The 14,689-nt window shown below is 59.5% G+C and overlaps 1 protein-coding gene across 1 annotated transcript; it reads left to right on the plus strand.

Moving 5' to 3' along the window:
• Positions 1-303: 303 nt before the first annotated feature.
• ANGPTL4 (angiopoietin like 4) lies at positions 304-9,553 on the plus strand. The gene is made up of 7 exons (XM_074565969.1): positions 304-835; positions 1,346-1,456; positions 1,928-2,060; positions 6,508-6,621; positions 6,708-6,803; positions 7,099-7,374; positions 7,940-9,553. Exons 1-7 carry the CDS (start codon positions 320-322, stop codon positions 8,119-8,121), a joined length of 1,428 nt encoding a protein of 475 aa, XP_074422070.1. The 5' UTR covers positions 304-319; the 3' UTR covers positions 8,122-9,553.
• Positions 9,554-14,689: the final 5,136 nt, after the last annotated feature.

The raw sequence follows: 14,689 nt of genomic DNA on the forward strand, positions 1-14,689 counted from the left end.
TGGGAATGGGGATGGTGATGGGGACAGGGATAGGGACGGGGTGCGAGGACGGGCGCGGACTCGGCTCAGCAGCGAGGGACCGAGGCCGCCCCGGGCGGAGGGAGGCCGGGCTGGGCTCGGAGCGGGGGCTGCCGCGGGCGGCGGGTGCGGGGCGGCCGGAGCCCGGGGCCGGCGGGGGAGGGCGAACAAAGCGGCGGGGCCGGGCGGGCGGGCGGGCGGGGAGGGGCCGGGGCCGGGGCCCTCCCCGCCGCGGTGCGCGGGCGGCGATAAAAGCGGGGGCGCGGCGGCGGGGCGAGCACTGCCGGGCGGCCGGGTAGCCATGCAGCTGGTCGGGGCAACGCTGCTGCTGCTGTGCGCCGCCGCCGCGGCCCTGGGACCCGCACCCGCAGCGGGGCGGCCGGGGGCCGAGCGGCGGGCGGCGGCCGGCAAAGAGCGGCGGGCGCAGTTCGCCTCCTGGGACGAGGTGAACGTGATCGCCCACGGGCTGCTGCAGCTCGGCCACGGCCTGAAGGAGCATGTGGACCGCACCAAGGGGCAGATGCGGGAGCTGGGCAGCCGGCTGAGCGCCCACAACAGCTCCATGGGGCGGCTGCTGCGGCAGGCGCGGGAGGCGCAGGAGCGGGGCGAGCGGCTGCGGGCCAGCGTGCGGGAGCTGGAGGGCCGCGGCCGGCAGCTCCTCAACCTCTCCGAGGCCCTGCGGCAGCGCCTGGAAGAGGTGGCGGCCGACAAAGCCGAGATCCAAGGGCGGCTGGAGCAGCTGGAGGGCCGTGTCCGGCAGGCGCTGCAGGCGCGGCCGGCCGGGAACCAGAGCGCCAAGGACCTGGGAGCGCTGCAGGTGAGCAGCGCCCGCCGCACCGGCGGCCGGTACCGGCAGCGACCGCGGGGAGCAGCCCCGGGGGGACCCGAACCACCGGGGGGGGGTGGGGAGCGTAGGGGGCGGACCCGACCTGTGCGGGTGCACCGGGAGAGACCCGGAGAGGAGGGGGAGACCCGGGCACCGGGAGCGACCCGAGGGATGGGTGGGGGAACCGAATCCGCCCGGGGTATGGGGGTGAAGCGGGGAGAGGTCCTTGCCTTCCCGAGCGGGAAGAGCGATGGGGGACCCGACTCTCCTGGGGTGGCGGGAGGGGAGCAGCCGTCGGGACCCGGCCCTCCCGGGGTACGGGGGGGCAGCGGGTGGGGATCGGTCTCAGGGGAGTCGCGGGGAGAGCTGTTGATCCCGGGGGCATCCGTGGGGACCTGCCGAAGGGGCGACTGGCCCGCCTGGCTCTGCGCGGTACGTGCCGTGCAGCCAGATCTCCCCAGAGCTGTGGGGTTCACCTGGCTCTTCCCTCCCCCCCCCCAGTCACTGATGGACGCACAGAACTCGCGAATCGAGGAGCTCTTGCAGAAGATCAAGCAACAGCAGTACAAGCTGGACAAGCAGAATCTGCAGATTAAAAGCCTGCAGAGCAAGGTGAGCTCCTGCCCTGCCCATCGGCTGGGGGACCGTGTCACGGACCACCCTGGCAGCCCAGCTGGCGCAGCGCTCTGGTGACAGATCTGTCTGTGCTGCCGCTCCTTGGCTTCGGGGACCCTAGGAAGGTGGTGGCCCTGGTCCTTGCGCCGCGGCATTGGTGTGAGGTAGCAAACTGTGAGCTTCCCAGGTATTTGCACAGAGGAATCGGAGCGTGGCAACAGAGCCTCTCCGTGCTCTTCCTTTGAGTTTATCTGCAGAATAAACTCGTTAGCACGGGTGTGGAAAGCCCCAGTCATTTCTGGCTTTGCCAGCCTTGGGTACCTCCTGTTTCTTGAGCTTTCTGGGCAAGTTCAGCCCCAGCTCTGGTCACGGGGGAGCAGCTGGTGCCTTGGCTGATCAGCTCCCGTGAGTACCAGTGTTGAAAGTGAGCTGAGATAAAACCCCTTCTGACTTGTGCTGTGTTTTTAGGTCAACCTGCTGATCCCCTTACACCTGAAGGACAACAAAACGCAGTCTCCGAAATGGAAGATAAACCCGAAGAAGAGCCTCAGCCTCACCAACCAGAGCCAGAACGCCAGTGTGGAGCCCGTGCCGACACAGAGTGAGTATCTGCCCGCGCTGCCCCGCTCCTCTGCGCCAGAGCAAACCTGCCGCACTTGCAACCGTCTGCAAACAAAAGGTTCAGTTCTCCTGAGTCAGGATGTGATATTTGCTCGCAAAAAACAGAGCTTGGGAATTTGGCCAGACCAGGGGGATCTGGAGCGCGGGTAGGATCCTAGCCTTCTGGATCAGCATTAGTCCAGCAGGAATTCAAGGATTTAAGAGGAATTTTTCTGCCTGATATTAAGAATGCAGTGGGGAGGGGAGAAATGCCGCTAGCAGGTATTTGTCAAAGAGGATTGGCAGGTTGGGGGGGTGAATGCAGGCAGGAAAGGAGGATCTCTGCTCCTTGGAGTTAACTCTTGTTCACCTGCTCTCACTTTACCGGGCAGAGTCTGCTGCTTGTTCCGCCTGCTGGCGGAGCCGGGGGGGTGTTAGGGAGCCCTGGACCGGGAGAGGAGAGTTAGATCCTTGTGCGTCCGTCTCCCTTGGCTCATGTTTAGGGCTCATATGTGAAAGACAAAGTGTCTCAGCTCACACTAGCCTTAGTGGAAGGCGCTGAGCTGCAGCGAAGGCACGGTACGCTCGCAGCCCTGGGAAATGTGCACCAGAGCAGGTGAGGGGATGCTGCATCTGGAGCTCCTGGCTCTGCCTGGAGCATCCTCTCCGCCGGCGCTGGGGCTGGAGGAGCTCCCGCAGAGCGAAGGGCAGCGGCGCGGGTGTCCCCAACTGCGCTGTGTCCTGCAGCCTCCCTCCTGGACAGGAATTGGTGTCCCCGCAGGGTTCGCTGCCTGGGAGCAGCTGCTCTCGTGTTATGTCAGCTAAATCACGGTGCTGGCTGTGTCTGCGCAGCTGTCCGGGGATGTCCAGTGTGAGCCAAACAGAAATCAGGCAGGGCGAGGATGCGTGGGGGAATCCTGCCCAGGGCTTAAGGCAGGGATAGCTATGGGAAAACACATGGTAACTTGTATGTGGAGCCTGGAGCTGTCACCGGTGGGCCTGAACGCTGGGTGGGCAGAACAAAGAGCGGCAGAATTGACGTGGAGAAGGAGGGAGATGGGACGTGTGGCCCCAAACTCCTCTTGGGGCTCGGCTCGGTGGGCTGACCAGCCTGCAGGAGGGCTATGTGATGTCTCCCTCTGTCAGAGTAGTACTAGCGAGCCAGAAAACTGTCTCAAAACCTCATTTCCCCCCTATTTTTTCCCAGCTGTGCTTTGTGACCTGCCCCCAGTAGTGTGTCATAGAACCCTGGAATCATTTGGGTTGGAGGGACCTCTGAAGATCATCTGGTCCATCCCCCTCCTCGTTCCGCTCCCAGGTTGTGCTGAAAGCGGGGTGCAGGGAGGCGGGTTTGGGTCTTTGCCGCTGGCTGGTGGCAGATGTAGGCTGTGCTGTCGGCTCCGCGCTGCCTGTGCAGCAGCCCCTGTGAAGCGCCGGGGGAGGCAGCGAGGGCCCCCAGCCCGCAGGGATGGTGTGAGACCTCAGCGCCTTCTCGTGCCGCACTCTCCCCACCGGGGAGACCCTGGGCATCCCGACTCCCTCCCACCGGGCTGGGCTGCGAGCTCCCCCTTCCTTCTCTTCCCTAATCCCCGATGTTGGTATCGCTGACAGAAAACAAATTGGCTTCCCCTCATTAGCAAGTCGAGTGAGTCTTCTGGCAAACCTTAAAGCACACAATAGCTGGCGGGCCAGCCCCGTGCCCTCTGCCTGCGGAGGCTTGTGGCTGCTTTCAGAGCAGGCGAGCGCCGGGAAGGCTTGTGCCGGGGCAGGCTTGTGCCGGTGGCTCCCTGCCTATTGTCAGGCAGAGCCGCGGTGCCAGCACGGGCCCCCCGGGAACAGCGATGAACTCCACCAGCAGCCCTTTCAGAAAGACCCTTTTATTTGCATCCAGCGAACACAAGTTTGGTTTTTTTTTCAGGCCGGGGATGGCACAGGGCCAAGCATGTGAAAGTTGAAGGCTTGAAGCAGCCTGGAGAGTGAAAGGTTTAATCGCTTGCAGAAAGAGGATCACGTCTTTAGGCAGAGCCTGTGCTCCCTGGCAACTGGCCCAGTAGGGGAAAGGTAGAGCCCTGCTTGCTCTCCCCGTGGCGCTGGGACTCCAAAATAATTGGGTTGGGGTGGGGAGAGGGAGGGAGGCGATGGAAGCAGCTCCAGGCATGCCCTGCCATCTGCAAGAAAGGGTGTTTATCCCGGGTTGGTGACCTCCCGTCAGGCCTGGAGATCCTGTTGGGTAAATACAGTGCCATGCCTGGGGCAGCTCCAGCCAGCCTTGTTGATCCTCCTGTCTTGTTTGGCTAAATAAAGGGGGAGGGAAAGAAAAACATCCAGAGCAGCCAGGAGGTCTTGTTGTTCTGCTGGTGCCATACGGATGTGCAACATGAACTGGAACTAACGAGGGTGTTCCTCAAACAAAAAGATTGAGCTGAGGCTGTTTGAGCAGCTGCATCTCATTCAGCTGCTTGAAAGTCCCTGTTGCACCAGGAAAACAGAAGAGATCCGAGTGCGGCCGGGGCCCAGGAAAAGAACCAGACAGGGACAGGATTGACTTCTGCAAGCTGGGGCCACCGAGCGTCCACCCGGGCATGGTCCTGCCGATGCTGGGAGACACGGTGGGAGAGGAGGGGAGGAGCTGTGTGAGCCCAGTGGCCTCTGCTGCTGCACCGGTGTTGCTGTGGGGTCAGGTCCCGCATTTTCCTTCCCCCACCCCCCCCAAGCCTTGTTTGGGTTCCCTGGCTGTGTTCGCCTGGAGAGCAGGGGTATCGGGGGTGCCCGTGGCCTTCCCCGCCTGCCCGGTGGCTTTCTGTGGTTTCGATCCTTCGTGCAAAACACTCGCCTCAGATCCACGTGTGCACGGGCCCGGTGGAAGGCTTGTCCCGTGGGTGCGCTGGTGGCACCAGTCCCATGCTGACCCCAGCCCCGGGGGGTGCAGGGGGCACTGGTGGCTGCACGGGTCCACCGTGCTGGTGGTGGGAGAGGGGCTGCCTGTGCCAAGGAGGGGAAGGTTCACTGGGGGGCCAGGGGAAAGGGGAGGGGGGATGAGTGAAAGGTGGTGGCAGGCGTCGCATTGCTGTCCCCCTGTGCTGACCTTTCCTCCAGTCGTGGCTCTGCTCTTCACCCCGACACCGCATCGGGGCTCCCCAGCCACCTGACGAGGACGGGACGATGCCCCGTGGGGGCTGCTCTTGCCCTCAGCAGCTCAAAGCCCCCATTATCCCCCCTCCTGCCCCACGTGAAGCCCCGGGGCTGTGGGGGAGGCCCCTCTCCTGCTGCTGCCCCAGATCACGATGCCAGCCCTGACCCTGGGGGCAAGGGGGACCCCAGAGGGGGGCTGGGGGGGGGGGGATGGCCATCACCCCGGCACAGCCCGGGGCTTGTCTTTAGGTTTCTTCACCCGTCTGTCTTGGGGTTGTGCTGGCGGCAGCTGTGAGCCACCAAAATCCATCTCACCCTCCCGTGGGGAGAACAGACCCCCTTTGTCTGGGGGTGACGGGGGCACCTGTCCTTGGCTGACAAAGAGCCCCTTGACTGCATCGACAGCCCAGGGCGACGTCCCTGCACATCTTCTGCGGCCTTTTGACTTGGGTTTTGTAACAGGTTTCCTCCCCACCCCCGCCCCCCCAGCCCCGTCTCTCCCCGGGTGCTGCAGGTGGTGGTTCCTGGATGGACTTTTATCAGCGCTGTTGAAACGGTGCTTTGCTGGCAGCGCCGGGCAAAGTCCCCGCAGGGGCGGAAGGAGAGGTGGGACCCCGGCCGGCGTGGGGATGGCCTCACCCCAAGCAATCCATTCACGCAATGAGCTGAGGCTCCCTGCGGTCCACCCACCCCTTCCCTGCCATGGTCAGTGTGTCTCGGGCCAAAGGGTGACCCCAGCCTGGCCACTTGCCTGCTGGTGGCAGATTGCCCAGCAAGATGTCTGGCCAGGGCCACCACAGTCACTGAGAGTGAGAGGTCGTGCGCTGGATGCTCAGGTGCCTTCCTGACACCAGGACCTGGGGTTTCATTCTGCCCTTGAGGCCCTTTGAGGCTGCTTGAGCCGTGGGGTGGGATGGGGGTGCCTGTCCCTGCCTTGTCCCTGGCGTTACCCCACCCCAAATGGGCCGTTCCTGCCTGGTGCGGAGGGAGCTGGGAAGCTCCTCGTGTCTCTCCTCGCCGGGGAGCCGTGCTCTCCAGCCTAGGTCACCCCAGCCTGGCCTGATGCCTGGCTTCTGCCTTGGACGGAAGCCCAAGGAGCTGCATTTGGATAAATGGGAAGATATAGGCTTGCAGTGTTTAAAGACATGAGTCAGGGGTTGTCGCCTCCAGCGCGTGTCCGGGGCTGCAGCCACCGCTGTGCACAGCTGGCCGGGCTCGTGGCCAGGGCTGCAAGTGCCGGGGCCGTGGTAGGAGCAACCTGCTGAGGAAGTGGGATTCGGAGCCACCTTCTCAATCGCTGTTTCCTTCCCCTGCAGAGCTCCCGGAGGATTGCCACCAGCTCTTCCTGGCCGGGCAGCAAAGCAGCGGCATTTTCCAGGTGCAGCCCGCAGGGTCTCAGCCCTTCAAAGTCTACTGTGACATGACTTCAGGTAAAGTGGTGGACATGTCCTGCAGCACTTTGCACGGTAGTTTTGCAAGCAGTAACCCCGAATGACTGTGGTTTCCCTGCCTGCAGAAGGTGGCTGGACAGTGATCCAGAGGCGCACAGATGGCTCTGTGGACTTTGACCAGCTTTGGGACGCCTACAAGAATGGCTTTGGAGACCTTCATGGTAGGTGTCTATCTTCTTATCATGGGATAAGTGTTATCTTAGCACATTATTTTCCCTTGCTGGCCCCTGGAGGTGTCTCTGTGCTGGAGCACAGTGTTGAGCTGTGGGGGGGGGGGACACACCGCTTGCAGATCAAGAGTCCTTGGTCTTCCTGACTTGTCCCGCACATGCCAGATGGCGATTCAAATGCTGCAGCGTCCTGGGTTGTCCCTTTTTGTTTCTGGAGCCTGTCTATGTTTCTGCTTTGCACAGCATGTTCGTGTCCCCGTGGCCAATGCCATGTGTTTCGTTTCAGGTGACTTCTGGCTGGGTCTGGAGAAGGTACATCACCTTGTCCAAGAGGGAAGATACGATCTCTTGATTGAGCTGGAAGACTGGGAGGGAAATTCCCAGGTAGTTCAGTTTGTCTTCAGCCTTGGTGGTGAGAGCACAGCCTACACGCTTAACCTGCTGGGACCTCTGTCTGGAGAGCTGGAAAACGCCATCGGGGACTTCAGGCAGCTGCCCTTCTCCACTCGGGATCGTGACCATGACCTCAAAGCTGACACAAACTGTGCCAAGCATCTCTCAGGTCAGTAGGAGCTCTTCCTTCCCAGTGGCATGTGCTTTCCTTTCAGCTGTCTGGTGGCGGCCATGAGTGGGACGGTGACCCTGCGGGACTAGAGCCCTTTAGTGTTGAGCCCAGTTTGTCCCCTCCTTCCGTGGAAAGCCTCATCCTTGGGAGGAGCAATGCAGGGAACTGGGAGGGAAGCTGAAACCGGGAGGGGTTCATGATTCAGGTCTTGGCCCAAGCATCTGTCTTCGTAACAGCTTTGCTGGCTCCCACCTTGCCTGGAAACCTTTCAAGTGAGGCAGAGGCCAGTCCCCAGGCTTGAGATGGGGCTGCTGAAGGGTTTGAGGGGGTTTTGCATGGAAGAAAGAGCATCAGGGATTTGCAGATGCATCCTGAAGTCGTATAGGATTTGTGCAAAGGTTTCCCAGTGCATGGGACTCCTCAAGTGTGTATGAGGTGGTCTTGCAAGGTCTCGAAGCCCTGGAAAAGTGGGGAAAATGGGGGAAGGAGCTGCCTTGAACCTAGGTTTGTTTTCGGTCTGGAAGTGCTGTTGGTTAAACCTGCCTCTGCGTTGCCTTGGTAGGTGGCTGGTGGTTCAGCACCTGTGGCCATGCCAACCTCAATGGGAGGTACTTCCGCTCCATCCCTCGCCAGAGGCACGAGCGCAAGCAGGGCATCTTCTGGAAGACATGGAAAGGCAGGTATTACCCGCTGAAGTCAACCACCATGAAGATCCAACCCGCAGCACTGGAAGCAGAGCCCTAAAGCTGCCACTTGAGACTTGACCTTCTCTGCGGAGCACAGACCTGAGCTCCATCACTTGGTGTTTACAGAAAACAAACCCACCCTCCCCAGGAAGTCCCCACAAGGAGCATTTCTCTTGGTTAGCAGCCCTTTAGTGGCATGATGCAGCTCCTCACTAGAAGTAAAACAGCTCCGTGTTGCTGAAGCCCCTGGGTGGGAGCTCCCAAACCAGAAGAGGAGCCACCAGCAGGGAGACCCACCTCCAGAGCGTGCACAAAGCTCTTCCAACCTGCCACGTGCTGCCGTGGCAAGTTCAAGTTGTTTGGTGCTTTCTGTCCTGTCTGAACACTTCTGTGCCGGTTTTGATGAGCTGGGGCTGGGGGGAAGGGGAGCATGTGAGGTGTTTCACTACCCTGGACCCAAATGGGTACGGAGCCTTGCTGTATCCTGTGTCTCACTGTTGGTCCCAACTGATGTCTTATGTACCCTCCTGTGGAAGCTCCCAGACCCTCCTCCCCCCCGGTGCCGTGGAGCGGTGAAGCCTTAGGCAGCTCCATCTGTGCAGACCCCGCTCTTGTGACTTCAGCCTGCTGAGAATAGGAGTTTTGGGGGGAAGGCTGAAGGACGCCCTGTGCAGAAGGGGACTTCAGGCTCACTTGGCTTCCCTGGCCCCTGTGGCTTTGAGGCCCTGTCTTTCTGGCTGTGCTGGAATTTGCCAGGAGCTGGGGAAACTGCTTCCAACTCCAGGAGGTGATGGGTGGGATCCTGCAGCCCCTTGCACGAGGGCCAGATTTTGGAAGGCTGAATCTTAAGCTCTGCCTGAAGCCGACCGGTGCTGCTGGGGATGGTCAGGACGAGCACTAGGACAGCCCTGCTGCCAGCTGTAGATCTCCCGGGGGGGCTGCCTTCTCCCAGAAGGCTCCACGTACTTTGCAGAGTGAACAGCACCATCCTGCGCGCGTGCCCCAGACCTCGCTCTACATGGCCAAGGGGCAGCAAGGGTTTCTCGGCAAGAGCCGCCCCACCTCGTTCGGGTGCGTAGGTCGGTGCTGACGTACAGCATTGCCTCTGGCCTGGGCGTCTGGGGGAGAGGTGGGCAAAACAGGTCCCCAAAAAAGTGTTTAGGGGCCGAGCTGCCGTCTTGGGGCGTCCCAAGCATCCCGCCCTATTGAAGTCATATTGACTACCCGCGCTAGAGCTCCTAGCTGCTAAATACTGTAAATAGCCATTTGTAGGATTGTTAGATCTCGTCGATGAATTTCCTGTTTTAATTTGTTTCCATATTTAAATGCAGTGTTAATAACAATGTGGTGTAATTTATAAATGTTGATGCTGGGAGGGGGGTGGGGGAGGGTGGGGCAACTGTAGTTTGTGTATTTTAAACTTTTTTTTTTTGTACTAAAATATCTTTTTCTGAAGATGTCTTTTAATAAAAACAAGCCTGTAACTGTCCTGCCTGGATGATTTGCCCCATGGTTTACCAGTAGAAGCTGTGGGAGCTACGTGAGGACTCTGGGTTTGGAAATGCCACTTGTTCGAGCTGAGCACTGTGCTTCTGCCTGGCCTTGGCTTTCAGCTGTCGCCTTACGGAGCTCCGAGATAAATCCCTGCTCTAACCCCCAGAAGGAGTTTTTAGTCTATTTGAAGTTTATGAACTTCTACATGTCTTTTCCCCTCTGGGCAGCAAGTTTCCAAGTGATGATGAGCTGGCTTTTCTTATTCCCTGATGGTAGACCTTTGCACCAGGGAGATATTCCTTGGAGCTGGCTGGAAAACCCTGTGCCAGCTCCTTGACCAAGAGCAGAGCCTGAGGTCTGAATTATCCGGACAGATTAAAATTGGAGCTGATCAGGACAAGCCCTAGCAAGCAGCAGCGTAGTCATCTCCCAAAGTGTTTATTGTGACTTCCAGGGAATGATTACGTATATGGGAATGAAATGAGCTGGGGATGGAGCGGGAGCCTTGAAGATGATGGGGGTGAAGTCCAGTGTGAGCCGTGGCCTGATACTGGAGCTGAAGAAAACAGCAAGTGCTTCTTTAGCTGGTTGAGGAAGGGGAACAAAAATTGCTCGCTGCAGAAGGAAGAAACAAGAATAAATGTGGCAGTGGGCTAGAGCAGCTGTATAAATACCTGATGTACCTAAACGTGGCCCCAGCTCCTGCGTCTGTCCTCCTTCCCTGGGGAAAAACCTGGGGTTAATTACAGCCCCAGGCTCAATTGCACAAACAGCCCATTATACGCGCTTTGTGCTATCTCTCTGCTCCCTCTTGCAGTCAGAAATACATTTTTAATGTTTCATTTGCTTAATTCAAAGCTTGTTTAGTCCCTGGGTGCACCGTCGGATACTGAAGTGCCATGTTTTAGTCTGGATGCTGGGGTGGTTTTTACGCATCAAATAGAAACTGGTGAAGGAGCTACGCTGTATTTAATCATTGCCGGGGTTGGTTTGGTTTTTTTTTGGCGGATCTGGGGTTTGCTCCCCACTGGTGCATTTGACCTTCACCCTCTACAGGAGGTGCCCGGAGGCCAACGCCAGCCAGCACCGAGCACCAGCCGGGGGAAAGCTCAGTGCCCCAAATCTCGCTGAGCCCAGGAGCTGCCCACGGCTGCTGCTTTCTGCTGGACCTCCATCTCGCCCTGTTCTGCGGCGCGACTCTCCACGTCCCGTCAATGCCAGTGCCACCCCGCGCTCCCAGACCACAAGTCCCACGCTGGAGCGTGTCGCATCCCCGGGGCCCTTCCGAGTCCCTCTGCAAAAGAAGCCAGTCCTAGGTCTCTGTTCTCATCGGAAATCCCCCTGGAATCCTCCAGCTCCTTCATGTTCGCGGAACCGCAGCTTGCCGTGACACCCGGGGGCCGATGGAGGATGGGGCAGCGCCCCCCAGCGACAGCGAGGGGAACGGCGCCGTGCGCTGCCGGGAGCACCAGCGCGGAACCCCGGCACCGCGGGGTGGTCTGGGTTGGAAGGGCCCTTTCAGACCATCGAGTCCAACCACCAACCCAACACCGCCAAACCCACCACTGACCCACGTCCCTCAGCCCCACGTCTGCCCGGCTTTTCAATCCCTCCAGGGATGGCGACTCCACCACTGCCCTGGGCAGCCTGGTCCAGCGCTTGACAACCCTTTTGGGGAAGAAGTTTTTCCTAATATCCATCCTAAACCTCCCCTGGGGCAACTTGAGGCCATTTCCTTTCATCTCGTCACCTGTTCCTTGGGAGAAGAGCCCGACCCCCCCTGGCTACCCCCTCCTTTCAGGGAGCTGCAGAGAGCGAGAAGGTCTCCCCTCAGCCTCCTCTTCTCCAGGCTGAACCCCCCCAGCTCCCTCAGCCGCTCCTCACAGCACTTGTGCTCCAGACCCCGCACCAGCTCCGGTGCCCGTCTCTGGACACGCTCCAGCACCTCAATGTCCCTCCTGTAGCGAGGGGCCAAAACTGGACACGGCCCTCGAGGTGGGGCCTCACCAGTGCATCCTTCAGGTCACAGCGTGCCACTGCTCCCTGAAACAGGCCATGGCTGCCCTCCAGCCGGCTGTGCTGTGCCAGCCTGGGGCCCTGCAGCAGCTCCTGCCATGATGGTCCATCCAGGGCTTCCAGTCCTCCCAGCAAAGCCTCACCCAGGAGCTGGCAAGAAGGGCTGCTGCTTGTGCCGAGCACTGGAGGAGCTGTGCCGAAGGCGGTGATGGGGTTGGAGCTCAGCACATGCCGGGCGGCTGAAGGTCTGCACGTGGTGGGACAGGGCTTTTCGGGGCCAGAAGCGCTGGGGGACAGGCTGGGGCTGCAGTCCAGCGGGTGACTCAGGGCTGGCACGTGCCTCAACGTGGAGCTGGGACTCAGCGGAAGCGGATTGAACCGCAGCTGCTTTGGACCTGGGGGTTCTCCCAGAGCATCATTAGATCAAGGTGATGTTGCACATCCCAACCCAGCTGCGTTTGGTGGGCCCAGGAAGCGAGGAGAGCCCCAACCGGCTGCATGGAGCCCCCCCCCCCCCCTCCAAATCCAACCTGCTTGTGAATGGCAGGAACAACTGCCGGGAGATCCGACAGTGGGGCCCCAGCCCGTTCTTGTACAACAGCGGAATCCAAATCGCTCTTTTCTGCGAAGTTTGGCAAAGAGGGAAGGTGTTTGTGCACACACAGAGCTGCACCAGCTCGCGTAGACGGACTGAGCCCTTGCAGCAGCGGCACTGGGACGCTGGAGGGGGAGAACCAGAGGCATCGCCCCGAGCGCCCCCCCCCCCAGTGCGGCTGTCACAGCACTGCAAGGAAACACAAAAGGCAAACCCCCGCTTGAATCTGAAACCTGCTGCAGAGCCAAGAACCAGCAAATTAATAACAAGAGATGAGTTCTCCACCCACCAACACTCCCCAGGCACCCCCCAGCCTGGCCCCCCGCCTTGCCAGCGCCAGCAAGAGTCACGCTTTCAAAACCGTCGCTCGCTCCAAACGCCTCGGGGTGCCCCGCGGACACACTGGGGCGTCAGGACTCTCCCGGGCCTCCCAGGAACTTCAGCTCTTCTGCTGGAGCTCGGCAGCATCCAGCACAGATTGAGTTTCCCGTGGGTGTGTCTGGCACGGCTTTGCGAGCACCCGCCCCCTCACCAGGTCAGGTCCCCAGCAGAGTATCCTGGGGTGGATCCCCAGAGGGTCCTCACAGACACCCAGGGGACAGATCCCACTCCGAGGGTGGGAATGGGAACTTCTGGCTACGCCCCAGGGTACTGCAGGGGGCTGAGGCACCCAGGACAAGCGGCAGCATCTTGTGTGATCATTTGGAGCAAGTTTTTATCATGTAAAACAAGAAGCAGATGGCATAGGCCTGACTGCTCTTAACGGTGTGTGCCCCAGCACAGTTTAAGAAAATATTTGGGGCTCGTAAGACCTCTGCTGCCTGAGGCTTGATGGCCTGTGACCAATTCGAGGACGCATGTGGGCTCTCCAGAAAGGGTCTGCAAACACATTGCCCCATCAGCAACCGGTGACACGTGTCCGCTTTTGGTGACACAACACCGATTCTCCAATGCAAAACATACCATGAGCCTGGGGGACTCCTGAGGTGAGGAACGCAGGGGCACCGGGCCGGCTCACGCTTTGCTCCGCTTCGCATCGCCCCGGGGCAGCCCCCCCCCTTGCTAACACTAAGTCACCAGCTCCACTCCCTGCAGCCTGTTAAAACTCTGCCCCAGGGGATTTCGGAGCTGGACGGCACTCGGGAGGACACCCCGATCGTATATTGCTCTTTAAAACTTATGGCAAGAATTCCCAGGCACTGGAAAAAGAAAGGAAGAAAGTGATTTCCATCCAAACTGATAAAAAATAGCTTTGGTTCCCCGCCCCTACATCCCTGCCACACACACCCATTACTCAGTTCAAAACCAATTAAGGTACTTGTGATAATGAAAATAAGATGTTTTACTTCTGCTGTGCCCATTTTAACCAGAATAAAGCAAGGGTAGCGAAGGCCTCATTTGCAAGACCAGCAAGGAGCCACCTTCCTCTCCCTCCTCTCACCCAGCCACGCACTGGGTGCGGCATTATCAGGTGTGGGAAACTCAGCATGGGATAATTCCCCTTCCCAGGAGATTCCGCAGCCAACATGTTCCACTTTTGCTCCTCCTGATGCTATTTAACTATTCACCGGATGGATGCTCGACATCCCTGGGTGTGCTCTAGTCGTTACTCAAGAGGGCTGTTTGCTGTGGTCCTGCAGGGGTGGGAACAGCAGCAACGGGAGAAAGTGATGACGCCTTCCCACAGATCCTCGCTATTAAAGCTCCCTCTGGCATGGCAAGGTTTGCTGAGTGGCAAAACAGCAAAGAAAAGGTGAAAAGAAAGATTTTCTCCCTGCTTGCTCAGCAATCATTGTCTGTCAGAGAACAGCACCTGGCCCGATTCATTGCTAGATTGGAATTGGCATCTTCCCTAGGCCGCTGGTTCTATGAATTTTTGGCTTTCCTTCCCAGCTGCTTCCATTGCCTGATACAGGATGGGGATGGATGCCCAGATGGCTTCCCAGCACATCAGTGGGATTGCAATGTGTTTGCAGCACGCTCTGTTTGTCACCCCATTTTCAGAGCCTGGTTCATAAAAAGAATTATTTTCACGGAGCAGGAGCTGGCTGCCCCCGTGGATGGACAGCTGTGAGTCTGGGTGCTGTCCCTTTGCGTGCTTCCACACATTTATTAGCTCTTACATTTGGGAAATGGGACCCCTTAGAAACCACGATTCCGCCTGCCCAGGGTGTTCAGGTGTCTGGGGGAAGTCGAGGGCAGCTCAGCGCCACACAGCCTGGGGGGTTTGAACTACCACCTCCCCCTGCCCCAACCCTGCTCACGCACTGAGCATCCCCCAAGGCTGTCAAAAGTAAGTCCAAACCCATCTTTTTCCTCCCCACTGTCTCAGCCTTGCTCCCACTAATTGCGTGAAGACCACTCGCAGCCTGGGCTGCATCCCCAGCAGCGTGGGCAGCAGGGCGAGGGGGGGATTCTGCCCCTCTGCTCCGCTCGGGGGAGACCCCCCTGCAGTGCTGCCTCCAGCGCTGGGGCACCGACAGCAGAAGGACACGGAGCTGTTGGAGCGGGGCCAGAGGAG

This window comes from Larus michahellis, chromosome 23 (assembly GCF_964199755.1).
Source record: "Larus michahellis chromosome 23, bLarMic1.1, whole genome shotgun sequence".
NCBI lineage: Eukaryota > Metazoa > Chordata > Aves > Charadriiformes > Laridae > Larus > Larus michahellis.